Consider the following 27885-nt stretch of genomic DNA (forward strand, 5'->3'; position numbering starts at 1 on the left):
TTCTATAAAATTGATCTCTTTCCTTTCATCTCCATCAATGGACCAACTGCTAATAGTTATTGCGAGAAGAAAAGGTGTTTGTATTATTTAATCTTAAATGTTGAGCCTGTTCATAGGGAAACAAACATCATACAAAGATTTGTAGTCTTTGCCCCCAAAGCATAAATGCTTCAGCTATATAAAAGCTGACAAGGTGTGAATATTCAGGTGCTAGATGCGTAAAAATGGCCCATAACTTATTGATTGTTAGGACATCACCGTACTGACTTTGCAAGTCAGTATGGTGAAGTCTGTATCTCCACAAACTATAGTCAACAGCTGGAACTTTCACATGCAATGAGTAAATGAAGTGAAATGCTTAACTTGGAGTCAAACCCACATTTCGGAATGATGTTATTGGTAGTTATATATATGTGTGTGTATTTGTTTTCATCTCCCACCACTGTTTGACAACTTGTGCTTGTTTGTTTACATTTTCTGTAACTTAGCAGTTTGACAAAAGAGAATGATAAAATAAGTACCAAACTTAAAAAAAAGAAGCACTGGAATTGATTTATTCAGCTAAACTCTTTAAGGTGGTTCCCCAATATTACGAAAACAAATAAACGATAAAAAAAGTTCCTTCAAAGGATTTTGTTTACTTATTGAGCACACTCTGTATAATTTTCCTAAGTTATGACTCACCACCACCACCACCGAGTTGTTTCTATCTTTACATTGCAGTAATCTCAATACTGAACTAACATAAAGGGAAAAAAAAATGTCTGAAATAAATTAAATGTTACAGCCGTTATGCTTCGTTAGTTTTAACTAACTTACATTACTCAACTTGTTTCCATTCAGTTCTACTGAACCAGAAAACAGGTCTCTCTGTAAAGTAATTACCATTGTTACTTCATGGTTAATTGGTCTCCAGGAGGATGTATAACCAGCTGTTAAAATTTCACTTCCAAGTTGTACAAATTTTTAAAGATTGCCGACCCCTTATCAACCATCCTAGCAGACAAAATTGAATGTGAAGCAACTAAAGAGAAATTAATTAGTCACATTGCTGGTACATTTCTTAATAAAATTCATTGAGCATAAAAATTCTTACCAACGTTTTTGCATATTAAATAATTTTCAAACTTACAGTTAGCTGATTTTTTTTTTCTCTCTCTCTAGCTTAAAGATTATATTTCTGAATAAAAAATTTAATGCTTAAATTCTGTGTTTAACCCTTTCGTTACTGCATTTATTTTGAGATGCTCTGTGTTTCTTTCAATCAGTTTTAAATATAACAAAGAATTTAGTAAAATAATTTAGTTATCATTAAACTAGTGTTAGAAACATAAATTGTGACTAGGGTTTGCTGGAAGATTTTCATTCAAAACTTACGAAAACAAGACATTTGTACTACAGAGCCAGAGCCGGTTTCAGCCAGGTTGATAACGAAAGGGTTAAAGACTGGTTCTGCTAAAATTTCTGACAGCAAAAACTGCATGTCAGTGAGTTGTAAAACATGTCACTGTTTTCAGTGTTTATAGTTATACCAAAAGTTTGTTGACTAAATTAAATAATTAGCTAGCTTTATCTTGAAGATTTTAAATGTGCCATTCATTGCATGAACTTCAACATTAATTGCCTGGAAATAAGTATTTTATTGTTTTAAAATTGGATGAGCAGAATTGGTAGAGTCTCTAGCAGTATTTACCATAAATCCTTGAGTATAATCCGCATTTTTTTTTTCCAAAAATTTAAAGGTCAAAATCCCTAGTGCATACTATAGACGAGGTTAAAAATGAAAAAATATTTTCTAAGTAGTGTCCGAGTCTCTATTTGCTGTCTGACAATGTTTATTCAGACATATTTTGTGATGTCAGGTGCGAAAATATCTTAAGCTAAGCCTGAAAGCAATGAAGTCATAAAAGAATCATCCATAACTTGCAATAAGCAACATTTATTAAACATTATTACTGTTATTTCTTTATTTTCTGCAAACAAAATGCACAAAAAAGCTACACGTTTGCATTCTATGTACAATAATAATAAAGGACGTTACCGTATACAGTTTTACAAACCAAGGGCGTTATATAGACCTCCTTGACTCAAGTTAGAGAAGGGGTGCTTTCTATTTCTATTTCTTATTTTACTATATATATACAAAAGTTAGAGGACTGACCACTAAAAGTGGACAGCCTATATGCTAGGTATAGACGTCAAATCACCATTTTCCATGAAGAATGTGTTCTCATGAAAAAACTCAGCAAAAAACCAAAGTGTAAAAATAAGTAAGACAAATGAAAATATACAAAATAAAAAACGATTACCTATGTACTAATTAGTTTCACTTGTTAATATTTACGTATATGGACACGCAAACATTTGCAAGATCATCAGCATAGTCTGTCATTTACAAAACACAAGGTTTAGGTTTTTCAGAGGTACAGCCCCCTAAAAATCCCCTGCATATTATACTCAAGGGCGGACTATACTCGAGGATTTGCGGTAGCTTCAGTACTTTACATTCCAGCTTCAAATCACATTTTGCCTTTGTTCCTCTGGGATTGATAAAATAAAGTACCAGTCTAATACTGGATTTGATAGTATCAACTAATACCCACCTCTGAAATTGCTGGCCTTGTGCCAAAATTTGAAAGTTTTATTACTATTATTATTATTATAATTATTATTATAAAGGCGGTGAGCTGGCAGAACCGTTAACACACCATGCAAAATGCTTAGTGGTATTTCGTCAGTCTTTACGTTATGAGTCCAAATCTTACCAAGGTCGATTTTTGCCTTTCATCCTTTCAGGGTCGATAAATTAAGTACCAGTTGCATACTGGGGTTGATCTAATCGACTGGTTCCCTCCCACTAAATTTCAGGTCTTGTGCCTATAGCATAAAGGATTATTATTATTATTATTATTATTATTATTATTAAGGTGGTAAGCTGGCAGAATCATTAGCACAATAAGCTAAATACTTAGCAGCCCTGACTTGAGAGCTTTTAGTCAAACAATTGATATCAGTACTTGGGTAGGAGGTGAGTTGGGTACTTATTCTAGCAGTCTCTTTTGCAGAGCCATAAACAAACCAACACTGGGTATCAAGCAGTGGGCAGGGGTGACAAACACAGAACAGACACATGTACACACCCGTGCACGCACATAGCAGGCTTCTACACAGTTTTCGTTTACCTAATTCACTCACAAGGCATTGCTTGCTCTGGGGCTGTCATAAGAGACACCCAAGGTGCCATGCAATGGGACTGAACCTGAAACCACTTAGTTGTAAAGCAAGCTTCTTAACCACACAGACATGCTTGTGCCTACACAGCAGTATTGTCAACACCTTTGATATCCAATCAGAATTCTCTATTCATTTGTGCCACACAGATCATCCAATAGACTCTACTTAACTCATTCTTCTTGAATCAAGGTAGATTATCACCTTCATTTCCCCGTGTTTTATTGAAAGCCATAGCATGAGAAAGCGAGGAGTTCATTTACTTTAGGTTTTGTTTTATTAAAATATTTACTGTCTTGTTTATGCAACATCAATGAATCATTGAATTTGTTTATCAATAATAAAGCAGTAAACTTCACTTTTCGCTGTTTGCAAAAATGTCATGTAATATCAAATGCGTTTGCATTCAATTTTAAAGCTGGAACATACAAGTCTCATGATCTCACCTTTGAAGTATCAATAACCAAAAAACTAAGACAATAATGAACTTTATAAAGATAGCATCGTTGAAATCAAGGCCAAGTTTACTCTTTTACTCTTTTACTTGTTTCAGTCATTTGACTGCGGCCATGCTGGAGCACCGCCTTTAGTCGAGCAAATCAATACCAGGACTTATTCTTTGTAAGCCTAGTACTTGTTCTATCGGCCTCTTTTGCCAAACCGCTAAGTAACGGGGGACGTAAACACACCAGCATCGGTTGTCAAGTGATGTTGGGGGGACAAACACAGATGCACAAACATATACACACACATACATACATATATATATATATATATATATATATACATACACATATATATATGACCGGCTTCTTTCAGTTTGTCTACCAAATCCACTCACAAGGCTTTGGTTGGCCCGAGGCTATAGTAGAAAACACTTGCCCAAGGTGCCACGCAGTGGGACTGAACCCAGAACCATGTGGTTAGTAAGCAAGCTACTTACCACACAGCCACCCCTGCATTTACCTAATCAAGTTTGTCAATAATAGTGAAATCAATTTGAAGAAAACTGGAATAGAAAATTTACTATTAATTACTTTTTTTATTTTGAATCAATACAATGTGATGGTGAGGCATTTCTATCCCTGCACTTAATTTCATTAGATACATGATGTTAACGAAGTAGTGAATTGTCAGTTTATTGCTAATGTGCTCAAAACCACACCAAAGCATTTCTCTGGATGGCACACTAAATTCTATTAGGTTGGAAAGTGAGTCCTATCGTATTTCAAAATGGGAAAGAAACAAATTCTTCTTTGATCTTAATTGAAATATTTAATCAAGATATTTCCACTCATTAAAGCAGCAAGCTAGCAGAATTGCTAGCATGCTGGGCAAAATGCTTAGCAGCATTTTGTCGGTCTTTATGTTCTGAGTTCAAATTCTGTCAAAATCGACTTTGGCTTTCATCCTTTTGGGACCAGCAAAATAAATACCAGTTAAACACAAGCCAATATAATCAACTTACTCTGCCCCCAAGATTGCTGGCCTTGTGCCTAAAATTGAAATCAGTATTTCCACTCACTATTGATAACATAATCACATCTTTTTGACAAATTGTTGATCTCTTGGGTGTAACATTTTTCAGCTTTCAAAAGCTAAGAAACACTCAATGTCGTTTTTGACCTCTTCATCATCATCATCATCATCATCGTTTAACATCCATTTTCCATGGTGGCATGGGTTGGACGGTTTGACTGAGGTCTGGAGAGCCAGCGGCTGCACCAGGCTCCAATCTGATCTGGCAATGTTTCTACAGCTGGATGCCCTTCCTAATGACAACCACTCCAAGAGTGTAATGGGTGCTTTTTACATGCCACTGGCACAGGAGCCAGTCAGGCATGTCTAGCATCAATCGTGTTCGGATAGTGCAATAATGTTGCATTAATCTAAAAAAGATGATAATCAGATGGAGTAAAGTTAAGAGAGTGGCAGAGGAGGCAAAACTTCCATATTTGGTGCTATAATCTTTTCCTGGGTCACTTGCATTATTATGTAAGAACAACATCCTTTTACAATTAACCAACGATGGACACATTTTCTGCGAATTTCTTTGCAAGTCTTCCAGTTCACAACAATACTTCTTTGTATCATCTATTTCGTTTTTGTTTAACACTTCCTGATAGACAAACGTCTTTCATATCCCACCAAGCACAAAGCATAATATTTTTTATTATCATTTGACGCAATATTTTCCATGCTGGCATGAGTTGGACAAGTATATATTCTTGGTAATATATTCTGTTAATTATTAGTGCTTAGACATTCATTAAATTGTAATTAGCCTTTACAGAGTAAAGAGGCTTTATTTGTTGGTGTTTTTTTTTTTTTTTTTTGTTATTTTTCATAGAAGAATAGGAAAAGGGTGTTGCAAATGAGAAGTGACAATTGTTTCATTTGAGTATTGAAAAGAATTTTTTTTTTAAATTTAATGTTTTGTATAAAATTTCATCTCTGTGTTGCTAATAATAATGGTTTTTTTTTTTTTCATTTTTTTTTAATTACAGAGTTGCTCACTGACACCATGTCAGCTCCACCACCACCACCACCTCCACCGCCATGTGCGCCCCCTTCTATGAAGATGGGTGCCAAAAAACAAGCCAGTAATACTTCCAAGCCTGTGGATAGAAATGCTTTGCTTGGAGAGATTCATAAAGGTGCTAGACTCCGAAAAGCAGTTACCAATGACCGTAGTGCACCATCAGTTGGTGAGTTCAAGTAATTTCTTTATGTGTGTATATGTGTATGTATAACTGAAAAAATGAATAGAAATGGTATTTCTGATAATTTTTGCACTTTATAAACATTTAATCATTAAAGTGGCAAAATTATCAGAAAAGCCATTTCTACTCATTTTTTCAAATATATATTACTGTACCAAAGACTTTCTCTTTCTTATTTTACTATATATATACAAAATTTAGAGGACTGACCACTAAAAGTGGACAGCCTATATGCTAGGTATAGACGTCAAATCACCATTTTCCACGAAGAATGTGTTCTCAAGAAAAAAACTCATCAAAAAAACCAAAGTGTTAAAATAAGTAAGACAAATGAAAATATACGAAATAAAAAACGATTACCTATGTACTAATTAGTTTCACTTGTTAATATTTACGTATATGGACACGCAAACATCTGCAAGATCATCAGCATAGTCTGTCGTTTACTAAACACAATTTCCAGAACTAGATACAGAACACTCAGCCGAAATCCAGCATGTATAAAGTTCCACAAATTATATAAATTAAACATTTTATAGCAATTCAAAGCCTAGTGAATTTAAGATGTTTGACATTTGTTTTGTCTTAAATTGTTACAAACTTGATTGAAAATTTGAATATCTAATTTATACATATTGTCTCTGATGCACTTCTTTATTGCCATTAACACCACACATTAAAGACAGTCAAGACAATTATATATTACTGTTACTTCTACACATATTTTCACAGCCAACACAACTGTATGTTCCAGTCACGTGAATCAGTCTCCAGTGTTTGTGTGACCAATGACCTGCTAGAAAAAGCAGTCAAAATCCCATCAAGCAAATACTTATTGTCTGAACTTATCTAAAGAAAAAGGCACTGTTTGCCCTTTTTCTTTAGATAAGTGGCTAGTGTAATTAAGATTGGATGTTCATGTTTGGAAGGCTTTGATCATAGGTTTGCTTCATCAGAAACAAACTGTGATTAAACATCCATTTCTGTTCACATTATCACAACCAACAAGTTATTTCTTTATGTGTGTATGTATAATCATACACACATACAATCATACATACTCACACTCCCACAAACAACACAACTATCCATTACTCTTTTGTACTCTCATTTTTGCAGTCTACATAACTATATATTTTCATCATATGTTTTTGTATTATCCCAGCCAATAATAACTGTATTACATTATCATTACGAATATTTGCATAATACCAGCCAACACAAGTATGTCACTGTCTTGTGTACTTACATCATTCCAGCCAACACAGCTGTGTATTATTTCAACTGGTACACATATTATCTCCCTCAACAAAATTATATGTTACTCTCGTGTGTATGTACTCAAATAACACAAGCTCACACAACTGTGGTATGCAAATTAAGTTGCTCCAACTCTCTGAATGTACCTGATTTGCCATGTATATAAACTGATCGGTTACCTGTTTCTCTGGAATTGGTCAAGAAATGTAGACACCTGATGAGAATCCAAAAAAGTTTCAAAATCAATTAAGGATATTCATAATTTTTGCAGTCTATGGAGAAATAGTTTAATTTGCCATGTTTTTATGTCTATTGTGTAGCTTATATATATTATATCATATCTTGATGCCCTGTGGATTGATATTAAACAAGAGCACTCAGAGAGTGCAAACTTCTGCTGAGGCAACACCAACGTCCTCTCAATGATTAGCTAGAGATGATTTTTAAAATGAGAATATCTGAAATAAACTCAACTGCTCTCACAAACAAGAATACTAAAAGTGAACCCGACTGCTCTCAGAAATTAAGTTAAAAAACAGAAAAAATAAACCAGAATCCTTGTCTGGTATTGAATCAATCCCAAAACTTAATTGGCCAGTCATGAGGTCAAACATTCCTGAAAGTTTCATCCGAATCCATCCAGTGGTTCTTGAGATATTTTGGTCCATGGAAAACAAACAAACAAACGCAACTGAAAACTATACCTCCGCATTTGTTAAGGTGGAGGTAATAAAGTGTTAAATACTTACAGTAAGCAAATTAGTAGCTCCAATTCTTGGTAGCAACTGGATTTGTTGAGTGTAAACAGATTAGTTGCTTACTTCTCTGACATTGGTCAAGTGATGTAGACACCTTCTGGTGAGAACCCAATGAGATCCAAAAACCGATTTAAAGCTGTTCATCATTTTTCCAATCTACAGAAAAATAGTTAAATTTGCCCTATTTGTATGTCTACTACATAGATTATACTACTACATAGATTATATATATTGCTATCATATGTGTACTAGCATATATCAATCAGCTCTAGTTTATATTACCATTCTGTATTCTAACATTGTCCCCAGCCTACACAGCTGTGTATTCTTTCAACTGCACACATGTTATCTTAGTCAACATAACTCTATACTGCAAATCAGGTCTCCTATACCATTATCACATTCTGCAACCACTAATCTCTAATTAAAACTCTATCACCAACAAAAAAATAACCATTTCTGTATTCACTTGCAGTTTTAAAGCAGGTCATTTGTTAATGTGTTTTGTTGGTCTAAAACTAATTTAACATTCCCTATTCATTTAAGAGTGTGTTTACTTATATCTTTGCTGTTAACTAACTTGGCAGTGAAGCTAAAATAAAAACTGCTATAATGCATGTACTTTATCCCTACTTTTGCTTTTAAATCCTTAGTGATTTGGTTGTTGACTTGTTGACTATTAAACAGGGTCACATTTTTTTTGTCTTAGATATTGTGCTGGCTTCCAGCTAAATATGACAATTTAGTTAAAAATTATAAAGTGTTTTTCATTTTTTTTATTACTTAATCTAATGATGAGTACCTATATCTAATTTAATAATCTCTTAGGCAAGTAGTAGGATTAACTAACTGGATATGATTAGTACAGTTTAATCTTCATTTTATATTCCTTCAGGTTAATCATTGTAGGGAAACATAGACAGAGTACATGGTAAAATTTATGTAGCCTTTCATTTGAGGGGAAAGTAAAGTAGGTGTACCATTGATGGTTCAGTACTGGTGCTATCAAACATGCATCAAATATATGAACTGGCCAAGGTATGCAAGCTATGTTTTGGTGTGAGACATTAAGCTATTGAAAGCATGGGAAATAATGATTTAATTATGTATTTTTAAATAATTACTCTCAAACAGCTATTTGTGTGTATATACATAGATATGTATACGTGCATTTTGTATTTAGAAAATATTTAGTACTATATGATAAGTCACTGACTTATTAAATTTTTCTGCCAATAATCAGAATCAAATATGTATGTATGCATTGTTGAGCAGGAACTAATAAAAATGATCACAGAGACTCTGCATTTATTTGGATTCTCTGGTAAAGGGAATGCAATAGCCGAATAAGAATAGTATAAAAGATGTTAGGTTTACATTGTTGCTAGTTATTGATTAGATGGAAGCACTGGTAATTAGGTACCGAGTTCCAGAGTGAAACAGTTTTGAGGAAGGAAAAATTTGAGCTTGGTTTTAATAAGACGTGTTGGGAAATATAGCTGGAGTGGTATTGTGAGAAATGAGTACAATGAGTGGGCTTAGGCAAACTGTACAAAATTACACAAAGAAAAGAATGTAGAAGCCGTCGTCATAATACTTTGTTGAGGAGTGACATAGCACCAGAGTTGGGTTTAGAGAATACTAGCATGTATTTACATAGCAAGCAGGCAGCCTTTTGATTTCGAAATTCAGCCTGTTGTGTTTGTGTAAATGGTGAGTGCACTATCACAGGTGAATGACCAATATTTGTGCACATTAGTCCCTGTTCAGAGCTATGGCTTGTTTTGGCCCCAATGAAGAAAATGCTGTAGAATATATCTTTCAATACAATTCTAGCTTAGTGGAATTTCTATAAGAGATTGCCTAATGTTGTTTATATGTAGTGCTTTTTGCTGTTAAATGTTTGTTTACTTTCCAAACTAATCGTTCATATACCCTACTATGATTTTATTTTTTTTGCTTTTTTGTTTTTAACTTTGAATTTACATATTTGAATTAATATATATAAATAAATAAATAAATATATATTATATATATATATATAATATATATATATATATATATATGTTTCACTGGCCTTTTAATTGCTGAATGTGTGTGTGCAGTTTGGACTTAACCATATTTTTTTCTATAGGAAATAAAAAGGCTTCACCGGCTTCAAAATACAATACAATAGGTGTACATACACATCGACAACCACAACATCAAGTGAAAGATAACGCATTATGGAGAAGAGGAAGCCAAGATGGTAGTTGACTGATACATTAGTCCTGCATTATGCATGTCTGATTAATTTTTTTGCTTAGTTCCTCATAGTTATACGATACCATTGATTGCTACACTGTGCATGGTTTTGCTCTTCTAACCTGATGCTTTTTGTTTTTTTGTTTTTGACTTTTTAGTTTGTCTCTGAGATGTTGTTCGTAGGGTTCTTCATTAAGTTATTATTGTTTTATCCTTAAGTTCAAAAATAGTATTAGTAATGATATGAATTATATCAATGGCAAACCCATGGCCTCTACCTGGGATGTAGCCAGCCCACTTATGCATACCTTTCCTCCTTGGGACACAAAACTCTGCTTGCGAAGACCTGTTGAGGCAAGTAAAATCGGAATCGAAATCGCTCAAAATTCAATGGAAATTGTAATTGTGATACCAGTGCTGGTGGCACGTAAAAGAACCATCCGAACATGGCCGTTGCCAGCGCTGCCCTGACTGGCCTCCATGCTGGTGGCACGTAAAAAGCACCTACTACACTCACAGAGTGGTTGGTGTTGGGAAGGGCATCCAGCTGTAGAAACACTGCCAGATCAGACTGGGCCTGGTGCAGCCTCCTGGCTTCCCAGACCCCAGTCGAACCGTCCAACCCATGCTAGCATGAAAGCGGACGTTTAAACGGTGATGATGATGATGATGATGGACTCTCCTAATATATGAGCATTCAACTTTTGAATCAAACCAATGATCTAATGAACATGTACCCATCATGCTAACCCTGAGGTCATAAGACTTCACCGTAACAAAAGATTTATTTATAGTGATCAAATGTCTGTGCCACACATTAGCTCACTCTTTCCATCAAATCAACGTTTTTTCAAGAGGTGCACTGTATACCACTTGTCATGTGTTGAGATGATTGCAGAGTAACATGAGATGAAGTGTCTTGCTCAAGAACACAACACACCATCTGGTTTAGGAACTGAAATCATGATCTCTAGTCAATGAGTGCAACACCCTAACCACCAGGCAATGTGTTCTCACATAATAATAATAATAATAATAATAATAATAATATTCTTTTCTACTCGAGGCACAAGGCCTGAAATTTTTTGGTGGGGGTGCAGTCGATTAAACCAACCCCAGTACCCAACTGGTACTTAATTTATTGACCCCGAAAGAATGAAAAGCAAAGTCGGCCTTGACGAAATTTGAACCGAGAACGTAAAGACACGAAATACTGCTAAGTATTTCGCCCAGTGTACAAATGTTTCTGTTAGCTTGCCCTTCACATAATAATAATAATGATTTCAAATTTTGGCAACTTGGGGGATAACTAAATTAATTTAGATGCAGGCTTGGCTGAGTGGTGAGAAGTTTGTTTCCAAACCACATGGTTTCAGTTTTTGTCCCACTTGGACAAGTGTCTTCTGCTATAGCTGGGAGTGGACTTGATTGACAGAAACTGAGAAAAGCCTGTCATGTGTGTGTGTTTCCGCCTCTCCCCCCAGCACTTGACAAGTGGTTTTGGTTTGTTTATGTCCCTATAACTAGGCAGTTCAGCAAAAGAGACCAATAGAACAGGCACTACACTTAAAACAAATAAGTATTGGGATTGATTTGTTTGACTAAGTCCTTCAAGGTGGTGCTCCAGCATGGCTGCAGTCCAATGACTGAAACAAGTAAAAGATTATATTTTTGTATCCAGTGTTCTCTTGGTTCCAGTACCCATCAATGATGATGATGATAATAAAAGTAATAATTTAACCATCTACATTCTGAGTTCAAATCCTGCCAAAGGATTTGAATTTAGACTGTAAAGAGCCAGAACACATACCTCAAAACATTTCTTCCTGGCATTTTCATGATTCTGCCACCACATCACCATGATAATAATTACTGTTAATAATTATGCAGTGACCTGGCAGAATCATTAGTACATCACACAAACTGCTTAGTGACATTTCATCTGACTCTTTATGTTCTGAGCTCAAATTCCTCTGAGGATGATTTTGTCCTTCATTATTTCAGAGTTGATAAAAATAATGTACAAGTTAAGCACAGGGATTGATGTGATTGACTAGCTTCCTGTCCCCCATATTTCAGGCCTTGTGCATATAGACGAAAGGATTATTATTATTATTATTATTATTATTATTATATGAAAACTCACAGCTTATTTTGCTGGATATGAGGGAAAGTGTCAGCTGTCCACAGCCAGCTGACTAAAGCGACACTTGTTTACTGGTCATACTTCAAGAATCCTGTTAAGAATTCTTGCAGATCCAAGCAATGCTGATTTTTGTAGGTGTTCTATCTTTACATTTGTACCAATCTTTTGGAGCCATTTGGTAGTTGAGTGCTGATACTTCCAAGTGCACCAATTACTATTGGTATCACGTCTACTCTCCTCATTGATCACAACCTTTGTATTTCCCACTTCAAATCATCATAGTTGTTTATTTTTTCTTCTTTCTTTTTGATCCTGTTGTCACTGGGACATGCTCTGTCAATTACAATGCATGTTCGTTCTTTTTTATTCACCACAACAATGTCCGGTTTCCGATGTCTGTGCAGGTGATCACACTGAATCATTGCATCTCACAGGATTTTGCAATTCTCATTCTCGGTGACTCCTTCTTGAGTTTTCTTATACCACATCTTAGCTCTTTATAGGCTGTGATTTCCACAGATTCCCAATGGATCATTCTTGCCACATTGTCATGTCTTCTTTTGTATTCGTGTTTTGCCAATTTGAGGCTTTTGCTAATGATGTGCTGTACCATTTCACCCCTCTCGCCACACATGCATTTGTCACTATCAGTAGTGTTGTCTATTCTGCACTTCACATAGTTAGTCCTTAATGCTTGTTCTTGAGCTGTACAGGTGAGCTGGCAGAATCACTAGCACACCAGGCAAAATGCTTTGTGGTATTTCGCCCATTACTATGTTCTGAGTTCAAATTCCGCTGAGGTTGACTTTGTCTTTCATCCCTTTGGGTCAATAGATTAAATAGCAGCAAAACACTGGGGTCAATGTAATCAGCTAGTCCCCTCCCCAAAATTTCAAGCCTTGTGCCTTTAGTAGAAAGGATTATTCATTATTATTATTATTATTATTATTATTATTATTATTATTATAACATTTGTTTGTTTTTAATGTCTTTTACACCTATATAATTTAGTAATAAATTTTACATGATAAAGAGACATATACACAGGTGTATGAATAATTGTGTCCACAACAGTAGTATAGCTGTGACAGTGGTGGTGGGTCTGCCTTGGACATCACTTTTATGGATGTGGCACTTTTGAGTCGCTGTATGAGGTTGTATAGGCTTGTGTTGGGGTTGGGAGTGGGGTGAAAACTCAAGCACTCTCCCAGGAGGCACCTTCTAGGTTTGCCACTGATCCTACCATCACATTTACTATGACCTTAGTTGTTTTTTAGTTGTTTTCCTACATTCTTTGAGTTCTTTACATTAACCCTTTAGCATTCAGATTACTCTGTCAGATGTTATGCCTATTTATTTCAATTGATCATATGTTATCTCAAAGCTTCAAGATTGCAATGATGTGATTGCTTATTTTTTTTAGAAAGACATTGTAAAGTAGGCACGAGAAGTCAGATCTGGTCAGTCTGAACATGATACAGCTACAATATTTAGGCCAGATAAGGCCAATTTAAATGCTAACAGGTTAATTTTAATTGGAATAATTTTGTTTTACTAAATTGGTAGTTTTATACAAAATCAGTTGTTATTTCACTTGTATATTTTCTCGGTATAATAACAAGTATATTAATCCAATCTGTTTTGCTCTTTATGCGAACACATGTTAGTAAGATCAGTTTCATTCAGCTCTCTAACTTCGCTTTTATTACTAATAGCTACTTTTATTGGCAGTTTTCATTTATTACTAATAGCTACACTTATATAAACAGTTTTCATAAAATTTCACTATAAGCAACTCAAAATGGAAAATGCTTCAATAACGATAGACATTTTAACAGAACTTTCATGTTAACATTTTTTCCCCCTATCTTGCAAAATTGAAAACAGCTTCAATAAAAACAAGTTCACTGAACAGAATTTGCCATCTGCTAATGAGCTTCTTATATCAATCATTAACACTTGCTACTCTAGTTAGTTTGCTCTTGTTGACTAAGCTTAGCTGCTGCAGACAACAGAGATAATTAATTTTATTCTTTATTGTTCTAGCATTGATTTATCAACTTTGTATTTTCAAATGATCGTGATTGGTAAAAATTTTAATGAATGGAAAAGATCAGTTTCTCATTCTTTTGTCACTTTATTTTATTCCCATGTGCATTTGTTAGTAATCTTCACAAACAGCTAAAAAAATTTCTGTTCCCCTTTAGTTTTTTTTAAATATTAGTTCCGAGTTAAATATGTGTATATTTGCACTTTTTTTTTGCATTTGCATTGTATGTATTTCTTTGAAATGCTAAAATGAATTTTTTTTTGTGTGTGTGATGATGATGATGATGTGTGTATACACTTGTAAATTATTCTTTCTGTTTTTATAAATTTTGTAAGGAAAATATTTTAATAGAATGTTCATGTTTTTACATATAATCTTTTACAGCTGAAACTGCTTTTATGAAATGATTTAAATTAGTTTTGTAATAAAATACTTATATATCTCTAATTCAGTAGGCATAGCTTGTGTATATGCCTGCATGTTCATGTGCATGTATGTATACACAATGTAGTTTTATTTTTATTTTGAATATCTTTTATGGTAATGCAGTTTCTAAAATACTTTGTCTAACAGTCATTTTCTTCAGAAAGCATTAAATTCTAATGAACATAATTTTTTTACTGTATATTCTCTATTATGCATTTAATTATTTACAGTGTATTTTTCAAACTATATTTCTTATCTAATATTTAAAATGTGTATTTTGATATTGAAGCCTGATGTGATCTTTGTATAGTACTTGTCTTAGGATTTTTATTTTCTTTCTACCACCAAAACAGATTAATTTTGTTGTGAAATATCCATTTAATGCTAACATAATATATACTCACTTTGAAATTTCGTGTTTTTCACTTTGCAGACTGTTCAGCTATATTAATTCAAAGGAAAAAAATCCTAGAGAAAAAACAAAAAAATGTGATATCCAATCACAAAGTAAACCCAATCACTAATAATGCTAAGTCAAGTTATTCACTTACAGCCGCTGCCAAGAACACGGGTCTCCAAAATAATTTGCCTGTTTTCTCAAAAACTCTTCCAGCTAATATTTCTCATAGCAATGATCTTAGTCATGGTCTTAGCTACAATCAGACTAACAGTGATTCTGTAAACAATAATGAATTTAACAAACCAACAGACTGGTATATAAAACGGGGCCTTAATGAGTCTAACACCCGTTGGATTTCAAATCTGAAGAAAAAGGGTATAATTATTATTGTCGTTTGTAGCTTAGTTAACCCTTGCCTATTTAGTGAGTTTTTCATCAGCTTTGCACTAAAAATGATTTTTAACCTCTTCACCTGTTTTAAATTAAAATTTTTTTGTGTGTTTTTCATTTTAGCTTTTCCCTATATATTTTTAGTATTTTCCCTAGTGCAAATTAGTTATTTTATAGACACTGATGTGGCTGTATGATAAGAAGTTTGCTTCCCAGCCACATGGTTTCTGGTTCAGTCCAGAAAGGCGGCAAACTGGCAGAAACGTTAGCACGCCGGGCGAAATGCTTAGCGGTATTTCGTCTGCGTTACGTTGTGAGTTCAAATTCCGCCGAGGTTGACTTTGCCTTTCATCCTTTCGGGGTCGATAAATTAAATACCAGTTACGCACTGGGGTCGATGTAATCGACTTAATACCTATGTCTGTCCTTGTTTGTCCCCTCTGTGTTTAGCCCCTTGTGGGTAGTAAAGAAATAGGTTTCTGGTTCAGTCCCACTGCACAGCTACTCAGGAAAGTGTCTGCTATCATAGCTCCAGGCTGACCAAATCCTTGTGAGAGGATTTGGTAGACAGAAGCTGAAAGAAGCATGACAAATGTGTGTGTGTGTGTGTGGTGTGTGTGTGTATGAGAGTATGTATGTATGTGTATAAATGTGTGCAAGTGTTACTGTTCTCTTGTCTTGATATTGTATGACAGTTGTAAATGAGTGTCATTGTCTTTCATTTCCAGGTCTTCATGGGTCTACCTCTTCCACAGGTTCCCTCTACTGCTAGGGTGTGACACTTTCACACAGCTGTCGTCATCTGTATGCAGCACATGACCATACCTGTGCAGTTGTCTCTCTTGCACACCACATCTGATGCTTCTTAAGTCCAACTTTTCTCTCAGGGTGCTTACACTCTTTCATGTATGCACACTGACATTACACATCCAGCAGAGCATACTGGCTTCGTTCCTTGCAAGCTTATGCATGTCCTCAGCAGCCACGACTCATATTTCACTGCCATGTAGCATGGCTATTCGTACACATGCGTCATACAGTCTACCTTATAGTGTGCTGTGCCTGAGAGGACCCATTAAGCCAAGTGCACCCATGCTGGTGGCATGTAGAGAATACTTTTCAAGTGTTGGACCTCACAGAGGCAAAGTGGTTGAGTTCCTTTTGAGCATTGGGCCTCATGGAGGCAAAGTGGCTGTGTTCCTTTCGATTGTTGGGCCTCACAGAGGCAATGACCGAGACCTTTGGCATTATGTTGTGCTTGAGAAGAAATCCCATCAAGCCAAGCAAAATCGCAGTCGTAGCAGATACTGGTGTCATGCAAATTGCCACATAAACACCCCCCGATGTCATGCAAATGGCACCCATGCCGGTGGCACGTAAAAGCACCCATTACACTCTCGGTGTGGTTGGCATTAGGAAGAGCATCTAGCCATGGAAAACCATGCCAAATTAGACTGGAGTCTGGTGCAGCCCTCCAGCATGCCTGTCCAGTCAAACCGTCCAACCCATGCCAGCATGGTTAACAGATGTTAAATGATGATGTTGATGATGATAAACATCTCACTTTTCATGTAGTCACTAATGATCATATAGAACTAATTGTGTCACTTAATCCTTCCATCTGGGCCACAAACATTTGAGATTTTCCAGATTTCTGCTCTGCAAAAGTAGAAACAAATTCAGGAAACTTGTTATATATATTGTTTTCTCTATCAGTGTTTTACAGCTCTAGTTACAAGCTCATTGGGATCGTCTCTCAAGTGGACGTGTATGTTTTGAGTGTGGATAAGTTTGACGTACAAAGGATAGCATTTAGATAGATTTCATTTTGTAATTAAGTAGATATAAGAGCAAGTACTTTGAGTGTTTACGTTCCTCAGTACTGAAGTCAATACAACACAAGTTTACAAATTAAGTTTTTATACCCCAGCACATATTTAGATACCAGCATTCCTCTTCCTGATCATCATCTCACTCTCATATATATATATATATATATATATATATATATATATATATTTCGTTTTTGGATTTGGTTTGCAAGATTCTTTATATGAGTTTGTGTGTTGAAGCATATTCTGTTGTGTCTGGGGAGAGTATATATGTCTGTGTGTGTGTGTATATATATATATACACACTGTTGTGTCTGGGGAGAGTCATTTTCGTTTTGTGCTTTATGATTTAACACACTCACCGGTAAAATTTCCACTTATTTCTTATTTTTATTTTCCTAAAATTTTCGTTGCGTCTTGCAACCTTTTCAATAGTCTTGACTCAATGTATTTATGTATATATGACTATTGAAAAGGTTGCAAGGCGCAACAAAAATTTTAGGAAAATAAAAATAAGAAATAAGTGGAAATTTTACCGGTGAGTGTGTTAAATCATAAAGCACAAAAAGAAAATGACTCTCCCCAGACACAACAGTGTATATATATATATATATATATATATATATATATATATATATATACACACACATAAATAATGTAGTAATGATAACAGTTATATAAATATCAAATTTTGTTCTCAGTGTGAATCAGATAATAATAATAGAGATAATTATGTAATTAGTTCTATTTGTTCTAATGGCAATTCTCCCCATGTTCCTCTTACTTTATCATTTCTAAATAAGAAGCATTTTCTTGTAAGAAGTCTAATTTCTTAGAGAAATTATTATTGTTGTCTTTTGAATCTTTTCTTTACTTGTTTAATTTACAATATTCATTTTCTTTTGTAATTAGAAATAAATAATTTATTTTGCATTAGTTTTAATTATAGAAATATCTAACATAATTAACATATTTGTTTTCAACCCAGATTAGTTTTATTTTCTTAACTAATTAATGTTTTTTTTCTCATATTTCCTGAACTGCCTATAACTTAACGATTTGCCAATTTCAGTTCGTCGGCTATCGGCGTTTTCCTTTCCTGTGATGACATCTTCCAAGTCCAGCTTTGAAATCACACCAAATATGCAATATTCTTCTCAAACATCTTCAGTGCCTCAACATTCTCCTAACCAATATGTAGCCCACTTAAAAACAACAAAAGCAGATACATCACCATCATCGTCCCATTATGCATCACCAGTGTCTCATCAGAATAAGAGCTCTGTTATTATTAACAAACCTGAAAAGACTCAGCAGATGGAATCAGAAATTATCACTACTCCATCTTCTAGAACTAATCAAGATATCTCTAATGACATAAGTAGTCCTAGCCTTACTAGCTCTGATAATTATCTGTCTCCCTATCAGTATTCTAAACCATATTCTTCTCAGAGTGTTGAGAATAATATCAATGTTCCCTCAGCAGTACCAGCACCACCATTGATTGAACAGATCCAAGCCAATTTGAAAAAGCTAAAACATAGTTCTCCTAAAATGGCCAAAGCTAGGACAAGCAGTGGAAATAAATCCAACTTGAAAATTATTCAAGGTTCTCCTTACCATACGTCATCGAAAGCTGCCAAAACACTAGAACAGCAGCTTCATTGTCTGCGCAAGACCTCAATCAACCGTAAGACTACATCTTTCGAACCTTCGGCACCAGTCTCAGAATGGAAACAGAAGTTGAAAATGGATGGTATACAATGCACAGTTATTAGTTTTAGAGTTTTGTCGTTTGGCACTTTGCATAAGCGTATAATTAATTATAGAATTTCCCATCTTCTTGAACACTCACACAAACATGTTACCGCCTTGCAAAACTAGTATTCAGTAAGAACTAGCTAACTTTTTATAGCTGTGTTTATCTCTCTCTCTCTCTCTTATTTATAAGTTGTTTATAATTTAACCTTTAAAGGTATTTTTTAATATGCTGACCATTGATAAAATTTTTTTCGAAAAATTTTATCCTACATTAGATATATATATATATATATTACTTTATATAATTACAAGTATAATTATAATTAGGGTTCAGCAAAATAAAAAATTTGCTTTGCCACATACCAAGCTTTTAGAAATAGCAGCCAGAGAACTTAGCTATTTCTTCTACTGTAAGAAAGATCTCCCAGACAATGTATACTCAAAAACTATTCACGTAGGCATAGAGGAAAAAATAACAAAAATTCACCAAACAAGAATATTATTGATAGTAACTTCAAAGTCACTATCAACAATGTTCTTGCTTAAGACTAATAAACTCTACAAAAGTATAGAGTAACATCTGAGATTAATGTAAAATTGTTTTTATTATAAGTGAACATAAAAACAACTATTATGGACATGGCTACATGTCTCAAGCTGGTGTCATGAGAAATGCTTCTTGTACACTATGTAAGGTGGATGGTGCTAAGGACATCCAGCCATAGAAACCAAGTCAAAACAGAAACCTGAGTGAGAGGAGGTCTTCCAACCCTCTAGGCAAGCAGTGCTCCTGAGTATATGCTGACTCAGACCATGTGATCCATCTACCCCATGCTAGCATGAAAAGCAGACATAATATGACATATATGTATATAAATATATATATATGTTGTCATATTATATAATATTATATAATAATCAGCTGCTGGAAACAAACAGCAAAGTTGGTGCTAATGTACCCACCATGATGAGTCAATTAATTTTAATTAGTTAAAAATTTCTTTGCTCACTACATTATATATGTATGTGTGTTGGTGCCTTCTTTACTATTTTTGTTATTTCTGTTGACTTAGATAAGGCTTTTTGATCAGACTTATGGTAAATTTTATGCTATGAACTGATTGCTGACTGTTTTTCTTTCATATGCCTTTAAAATAATTTATCCTTATGAATATGAATATTTCCCATGCTGTACCAAAGTTTTCTGTGTGATCTACAATGTGTTGGTTTATAAACCTTCGCAGACATAATTGATAAATCTCAAGTATGTTGGATTGGCAGAATCGGACAAAATGCCTTTGTGCTGTTTAGTTGCATACAACTCTTAATGTTCCGAGTCCAAATCTTGCTGAGATCAACTTTGCCTTTCTATCAAGGTGAATTAACTAAATTACCAATTGTGTACTAACGTCAATAGTATTGACTAAACCCATCCCTTCATAATGGCTGTTCTTTTGCCTTCGGTAGAAATAATTATTTATATACTTAAAAAACCTTGTGAACAATGTGTTCATAATGCTAAACCAACAAGATTGTTGTTTACCCATTTAATTTCAGTATCAGTTTATCTTAATGAGAAATAATTTAAGCTACAAGTAATAAAGATTTTAATATTATTTTATTTTAAGGATAGTGGGTGACTAAAACAACAGAGAGAGAGAATGATGGATTAACTATTTTGTAGTATTTAGTTAAAACAGTTTTATATTTGAGTTCAAATCCTTTCTAAGCCTTTTCGCCCTCCTAGGGTTAAAAAAATATTTACCAGTAGATACTGTTGTCAGTTTAGCCATTCCTACCTTCTTTCAAAATATGTGGCACTGAACTTGTCAGAAATCAACATAAATTTATTATTGATTTTTCTTTTAATTAGTATGTGTATGTAATTTTTTTTGCTTGGTACATCATTATAGAAACTTTGGAAGCTGTAGACTTTTCAAAGTGTGACTGATTTCTTTGCCTGTGTTAGTAGATGCTAACATATGCCCACCACACTGACATGTCAACATAGCAGCAAAAGATTTAATGCCAGCTTTAAAGACTTAATAACTACAGATTCCCATAAAGTTTTACACTAAGAAATTATTCAACCTATTATCTGTATCATTGGTTCTAAATCATTTTTTGCCTATAGTCCCCTTTCACTTTACTGAACCTCCATTGCCATTCAATATGTATTTAAAAAAATCCTTCTGTATTTTATAATTAAATGTTATTAGGAACTACATAAAAAAAAGTAAAGTATTTTGTGCATTGTAGAAGTGTAAACAACTTATTATTCATAAATTTTAACAACAAAATCTTACATGAATTCCCAAGAGTCATGTAGACCCAATTGAGAACTATTGGTCTATATTGTTGTGGGCTTTTTTTTTTTTTTTTTTGAAACAGTAGTAATTAATTTAAAGCTTATAGAATTGAGAATCTATGTTTTTATAATCTACCTCTCTGTTCTCTTTTTGATTATAATTTGAATAATTTAAAATTTTCAGCTCCCAGTTTCCATAGATTTTCTGCTTCCCGTTTGAATATTCGCCAACCTGGAACTCCCCGGCATCGTTCTGCAGCTATGTCTCATTTTAGACCTGTAGCTTCAACAAACACTCCGAACTCTTACAATTTGACTAAACCTTCTTCAAATATTGTTGCAACTAACTCCACTAATGTTTTAACTGTTGCTGCTAAATTTTCTAACTTCGACCAACAGCAAGTATATCCAAAAGAGACTAAGAAAGAATGTATCATCTACGAAAAACCTCAACTGTCCTCCCAAAAGTATAAAAGTCCAGTAACTAGTATTTATGAATCTGCAGCAGTTTTTGAACAACCCAAAAATTCAGCATACAAACTACCTAAACAGTTTTCACAACAATCTACAGTATCACAAACAACTTCTGAGGAAAAACCGGCAGAATTTCTGGAAGTTACTCTGAAATCGACAAAGTTTTCAACTTTATTTTATGGTGCTAAAAAAGATCCCAAGAAGGATTTCACACCATTCGGAAATTACAACCGATCACCTTACGGGAACCCGTCTTTATTTAAGAGTAATAATAATCTAAACCCGTATGCAAGATCCGTTTCCTACCACGGGCCACTTTCAGAAGCTTCCTACTCAAAGTCTTCACAAAGCTCAGGCAGTTATTTCCAACCAATTGGTTCATTCTTCCAGCCTTCGTTTATGTCCCATTCTGAGAGAGGATATTCAGAAAATACCTATCAAATGTCAGCTTCGGCACCATCACTGGTTCAAAATCGTATCAAATGGGCACGGAACATGTCTTCATATGATGGTATTGTTCCTGTTGTGTTCCTTCCCCTTATGCACATAGTTTCCTTCTGCTATACAGCTCATTTCTACCCACTGTTTTGCATACAATCTAAAGGTTTAGTGGCAAAGCTTCAAACTCTGGCACCGAAAAGAGGGGGGAAAAAATACCAAAAAATCATATAAACAAACCCATAAAAAGTAATTTATAATTAATTATATCGTTATTGAGGTTAATAAGGATGTTGGAGTATCATCATTAAAATTGAGGTTATTTAATTGCATTCTTTTCTAATCTGAGCAAAAATCATGATTAAACCGACTTACCCATGAGTTGATTAGATAATTATTTGTAACATAGTAAAATACCCTGAGTTGGCAGAATTGTTGGCATGCTGGGCAAAATGCTTAGTGGCACTTCATTAATTCTTTTACTCTTTTGACTGCAGCCATGCTGGGGCACTGCCTTTTAGTTGAGTAAATCGACCCCAGGACTTATTCTTTGTAAGTCCAGTACTTATTCTATCAGTCTCTTTTGCCGAACCGCAATGGACTTCCATACAGTTTCTGTCTACCACTCACAAGGCATTGCTCAGTCTAAGGCTATGGTAGAAGGTACTTGCCCATAGTGCTGCACAGTGGAACTGAACTCAAAACCACGTAGTTGCAAAGCAAGCTTTTTTACCACATAGTCATGCTTATTGATAAAATGTCTGTAATGCTGCTATGGTAACCTTCTCTCTATATATATATACCAGAGATCTTGTGTAATAATTAATGCGTCCTCCCTCCAAAGGTAATAGCTGACTTAAAATGGTTATGACTGAATCATAACCATGCTTTGGCCTTCACTTGCGGTCACTTTACAATTATTGATTGGTGCCTGTTTAATATTACTGGCTGTCTCAATACCTATTTCTTTACTACCCACAAGGGGCTAAAAACAGAGAGGACAAACAAGGACAGACAAACGGATTAAGTCAATTATATCGACCCCAGTGCGTAACTGGTACTTAATTTATCGACCCTGAAAGGATGAAAGGCAAAGTCGACCTCGGTGGAATTTGAACTCAGAACGTAACAGCAGACAAAATATGGCTACGCATTTCGCCGGGCGTGCTAACGTTTCTTCCAGCTCAATACCAGTTGTGCTAGGTTGTCACTGATTGATAAGTGTAACTAGTAGTCTGTGCCTTTCTATATACAGTGAGGTAAAATGAACTGGCAAGAGTTAAGTACTCTTGCATGAGAGATGTTTAAGTGCTAATGATACATTATGAGCCATCAGTTGCTCATGTCCATTTGACTTCATTTACTTCTCTCACTTCAATTGATATACAAGAACAACCAATTGTATTAGATTTGTGATTCACCATTGATGGTTTAAATGATTAATTCTAAGCCAAAATTAATCGACGTGTTTAACCAGCCAATTGCCAATTGATTAAAAAAACATTAGTTGGAAAATGAGAATCATCATCATCGTCATTTAACATCCGCTTTCCATGCTAGCATGGGTTGGACGATTTGACTAAGGGCTGGCGAACCAGATGGCTGCGCCAGGCTCCAATCTGATCTGGCAGGGTTTGTACAGCTGGATGCCCTTCCTAATGCCAACCACTCCAAGAGTGTAGTGGAACTCTGAGAGTGTAGTGGCACTCCGAGAGTGTAGTGAATATAAAAATAAAGCAGTTAAGTAAAGAAATCTGAAAATTATATTTATATCAAGTAGTTTGTTGATGGTCACTAAGGAGCAAGGAATAAATTCCCACCCTGCTTCTCCGAGGACATAGTTTCAATTCCATGTAGAAGCTAATTCATTCATGTGTGTGTAATAGACAATAAGCAAAATAAGAGATGACAAGGGTGGGACAAGTTTTAACAAATGTATTCATTTGACATTTAAAAGGAAGAGAAAGAGTCTTGATGTTTCAGACATTAATCCATCTTTAAAAAATATAAAAATTGTGGGAAATGTGTGTGTTCGTGCATATGTTTAGATCCACAGGCGCAGGAGTGGCTGTGTGGTAAGTAGCTTGCTAACCAACCACATGGTTCCGGGTTCAGTCCCACTGCGTGGCATCTTGGGCAAGTGTCTTCTGCTATAGCCCCGGGCCGACCAATGCCTTGTGAGTGGATTTGGTAGACGGAAACTGAAAGAAGCCTGTCGTATATATGTATATATGTATATGTGTGTGTGTTTGTCCCCCCTAGCATTGCTTGACAACCGATGCTGGTGTGTTTACGTCCCCGTCACTTAGTGGTTCGGCAAAGAGACCGATAGAATAAGTACTGGGCTTACAAAGAATAAGTTCCGGGGTCGATTTGCTCGACTAAAGGCGGTGCTCCAGCATGGCCACAGTCGAATGACTGAAACAGGTAAAGAGTAAAGAGTAATGTATTTTCATTGATACTATTTAGCTAATAGTGATGACTTTTAATTCCGACATAAGTAAGCAAAAATATGTCACTTTAACAGTTCATGTGAAGTTGTGGAATAGTTGGCTTCATTTGTAAAAATAAGTGAGGGTCAATATTAGAAAGAGCTTCTAATCATAAAATGCTGCCTCTACAAGTCTTTTCTAATTCAAGCCAACATGGAAAAAGTAGTCATAAAAACGATGGTGATGACTGATAGATATCAAGAGTGAAGAAGGAAAACCTATATACATGATCACGTGATTGACCAGACTATTGAATGTTGTACATTGCTGGTCACAATGCACTTTGCATTGTTTTAGCTTTCAAATAATGCCTCCTCGCTGGTTAGGTGAGCAGGCCAATATTCCATCACAGGGTTATTCATTTACATCTTACATCTGAGTAGATTGGTGTGTTGTGAAATTATGCGTTTTGCTCAAGGACACAACATGCCACCTGGTTCGGGAATCAAACCCACAATCCAGCAATCATGAGTGCTATGCTCTAATCACTAGGTCATGCGACTTTATTCATATGTAAATAACAATTAGATTCAATAATAGTAGTATTGTGGAGGCGCGTGGCATAAGATTGTGGTTTCGATTCCTGGACAGGGCGACATGTTGTGTTCTTGATCTAAACACTTCATTTCACATTGCTCCAGTCCACTCAGCTGGCAAAAATGAGTAACGCTGCAATGGACTGGCTTCCCATCCAGCTGGGGAACACATATACCATGGAAACCGGGCCCATGAACCTGGCTAGGCTTTAAAAGGGCACACTTGTGGAGGCGTATGGCTTAGTGGTTAGGGTGTCAGCATCATGATCGTAAGATTGTGGTTTCGATTCCTTGACTGGGCGACGTGTTGTGTTCTTGATCTAAACGCTTCATTTCACATTGCTCCAGGCCACTCAGCTGGCAAAAATGAGTAATGCTGTGATGGACTGGCGTCCCGTCCAGCTGGGGAACACATATGCCATAGAAAAAAAGGAAACCGGGCCCATGAGCCTGGCTAGGCTTTAAAAGGGCGCAAGAAAGAAGAAAGAATAGTAGTATTAGTGAGTTACAATGTAGACAAAATTGAATTCAACTTATTAGCCTCATTAATTTAACAAAATTAATCAAACAAATACCCACTGCCCAAACTCTTATTGCCATGTAGTGTTAGATTCACTAGATTTAGTAAATTCAGTTCAGTGTTTTCTAAATTCTCTGTGTTCTGAATTGATGAAATGTGTTGCCGTATTTGATTTGAACCTAACACTTCCCTTTCACTTCTTTGCAGCTTAGTTACCCACCTGAAAAGCAGTACCACCCGTTTCAGGGAAAGCACTGTTGTATAGATCAGTGGAAATAGTTTTGATTTACTTATGCACTTTAGACCTTTTTTTATTCGATTCTGATTTCTCTGTTTTATAATATCTTTTTATTGTTAAGTGATGTGTGAGTATTGATTACTGATAAAATAATTTTTATTTATTATTTGCATTTTTTAAACTTACATTGTTTTGTCTGTAATTTTCGTATTTATATCTGGTAATTAATATTAAATGACATATTTCTGGTATTTGAAGAATTGTATTTAGTGAACGATATTCTCTGCCCTTGAGAACTGTTTTGATTTTAAGTTGTTTTCTCGATTTTTGTTTTATTTATTTATTTCAATTTTTTAATCATTAGTATTGTTATTTGTACTCTAAATAATTTTTTAATTGAAAATTCTTTTTATAGCAAAAATGTACATTATTTATAATTATATCTTACTTGTAGTCATGAATAGTATATAAAGTTACCTCCCTTGTGACAGATTTGCTTCCCTTTTAGGCTGTCAGCCATGTTACCATTCCACTTTTTGTAAGTGGATCATTCCAAAATACAAAATATATACAACTTGTAGTATCTGAAATTCAGAAATGATTTGTGTTAAATATTTACAGCCACTTACTATACCACAAAATAATACTGACTGAGGAAATGGTATAAATTATCGTATCTAGATCAATGTTAAGTTTCTGGGTTCTCCACAAGATTTCATATTTCATTGTCAAATGCACACCTCCAATTATTTTTAATGCCTAATAGAATAGGAATTATTAATTGGTGCCTTGTAGTAGGCAATACTGTATGATAGTAATTATTTTGGCTGGGAATAAAGTTTGCGATCCCATTTATAATCTCCAAATAGAATCATTCTTGTATGTCTCCAAATTGGATGATGCATGAATGTTACAAATTCCCCTTTCTGTATCAAGCTAAAGCTTTTTTTTTTTTATATATATATTTTTATTTAATTGTTGCCTGATAGTCAATCGCTCTATCTGCAAACAGAGAGGTTGTGACTTGCAGGGAATTGATATGGTTAATTTTGATTTTAAGATGTTGGAGATTATTTTGTTGAGAAATAGTTATTGGTTCGAAAGACTATGTGTAAACGTTTGATGTTGAATGTAATGAAAAAAGGGACAAGAAATAGTCCTAATGATCTGAGTTTTTCTCTTTAGAAGTAGAAGAAGCAAATATTTGAGCATAATGACACATTAAAGATTGGTTATCAATGATGTTGGTGTGGGGCTAGTCACACAGATGATTTCTGAATATGTAATATTTTGCCTTCAAACTTTGACTTTCTTCTACAATTTTATCTTTGATTTTAATATTTATATGACAATATTCTATAATTTAAGATATGTTTTAACTCACTGTGCATGGCGTTTTCTGTAAAATATAGATTTTCTTCTAAATCTTCTTTTTCCCTATCAGTATCTTTGGACCATTTCTTCATTGCAGCTAATCAAAGTACAGATACAAAAGATGATACAGTCCGATCTTTGGTCAAAGACCGTATCAACTCTTGGGGAGGACATTATAAAGATGAGGGTATAACTGACTTTATCTTTTAAAGTTTTGATGTATCAGTAGCAATGGTCACAACAGGTAGTTAGTTGCACCTGCATGTATATGTTCAGTAAAATAT

The 27885-nt window shown here is 34.8% G+C and overlaps 1 protein-coding gene across 2 annotated transcripts in view; it reads left to right on the forward strand.

Annotated features, from left to right (window-relative positions):
• LOC115209769 (GATA zinc finger domain-containing protein 7) overlaps nt 1-27885 on the forward strand; it is a 162560-nt gene that overhangs the window by 81716 nt on the left and 52959 nt on the right. Inside the window, exons 2-7 of one of the 2 annotated variants that reach the window (XM_036507973.1) lie at nt 5739-5942; nt 10107-10220; nt 15272-15613; nt 18533-19216; nt 21714-22514; nt 27699-27788. In XM_036507973.1, the coding sequence (XP_036363866.1) occupies nt 5756-5942; nt 10107-10220; nt 15272-15613; nt 18533-19216; nt 21714-22514; nt 27699-27788 (2218 nt within the window). In that variant the 5' untranslated portion in view covers nt 5739-5755. The remainder of the gene's footprint in view (nt 1-5738; nt 5943-10106; nt 10221-15271; nt 15614-18532; nt 19217-21713; nt 22515-27698; nt 27789-27885) is intronic. The other variant, XM_036507975.1, reaches the window with a different exon arrangement.

The sequence above is a fragment of the Octopus sinensis genome, linkage group LG1 (assembly GCF_006345805.1).
Source record: "Octopus sinensis linkage group LG1, ASM634580v1, whole genome shotgun sequence".
Taxonomy (NCBI): domain Eukaryota; kingdom Metazoa; phylum Mollusca; class Cephalopoda; order Octopoda; family Octopodidae; genus Octopus; species Octopus sinensis.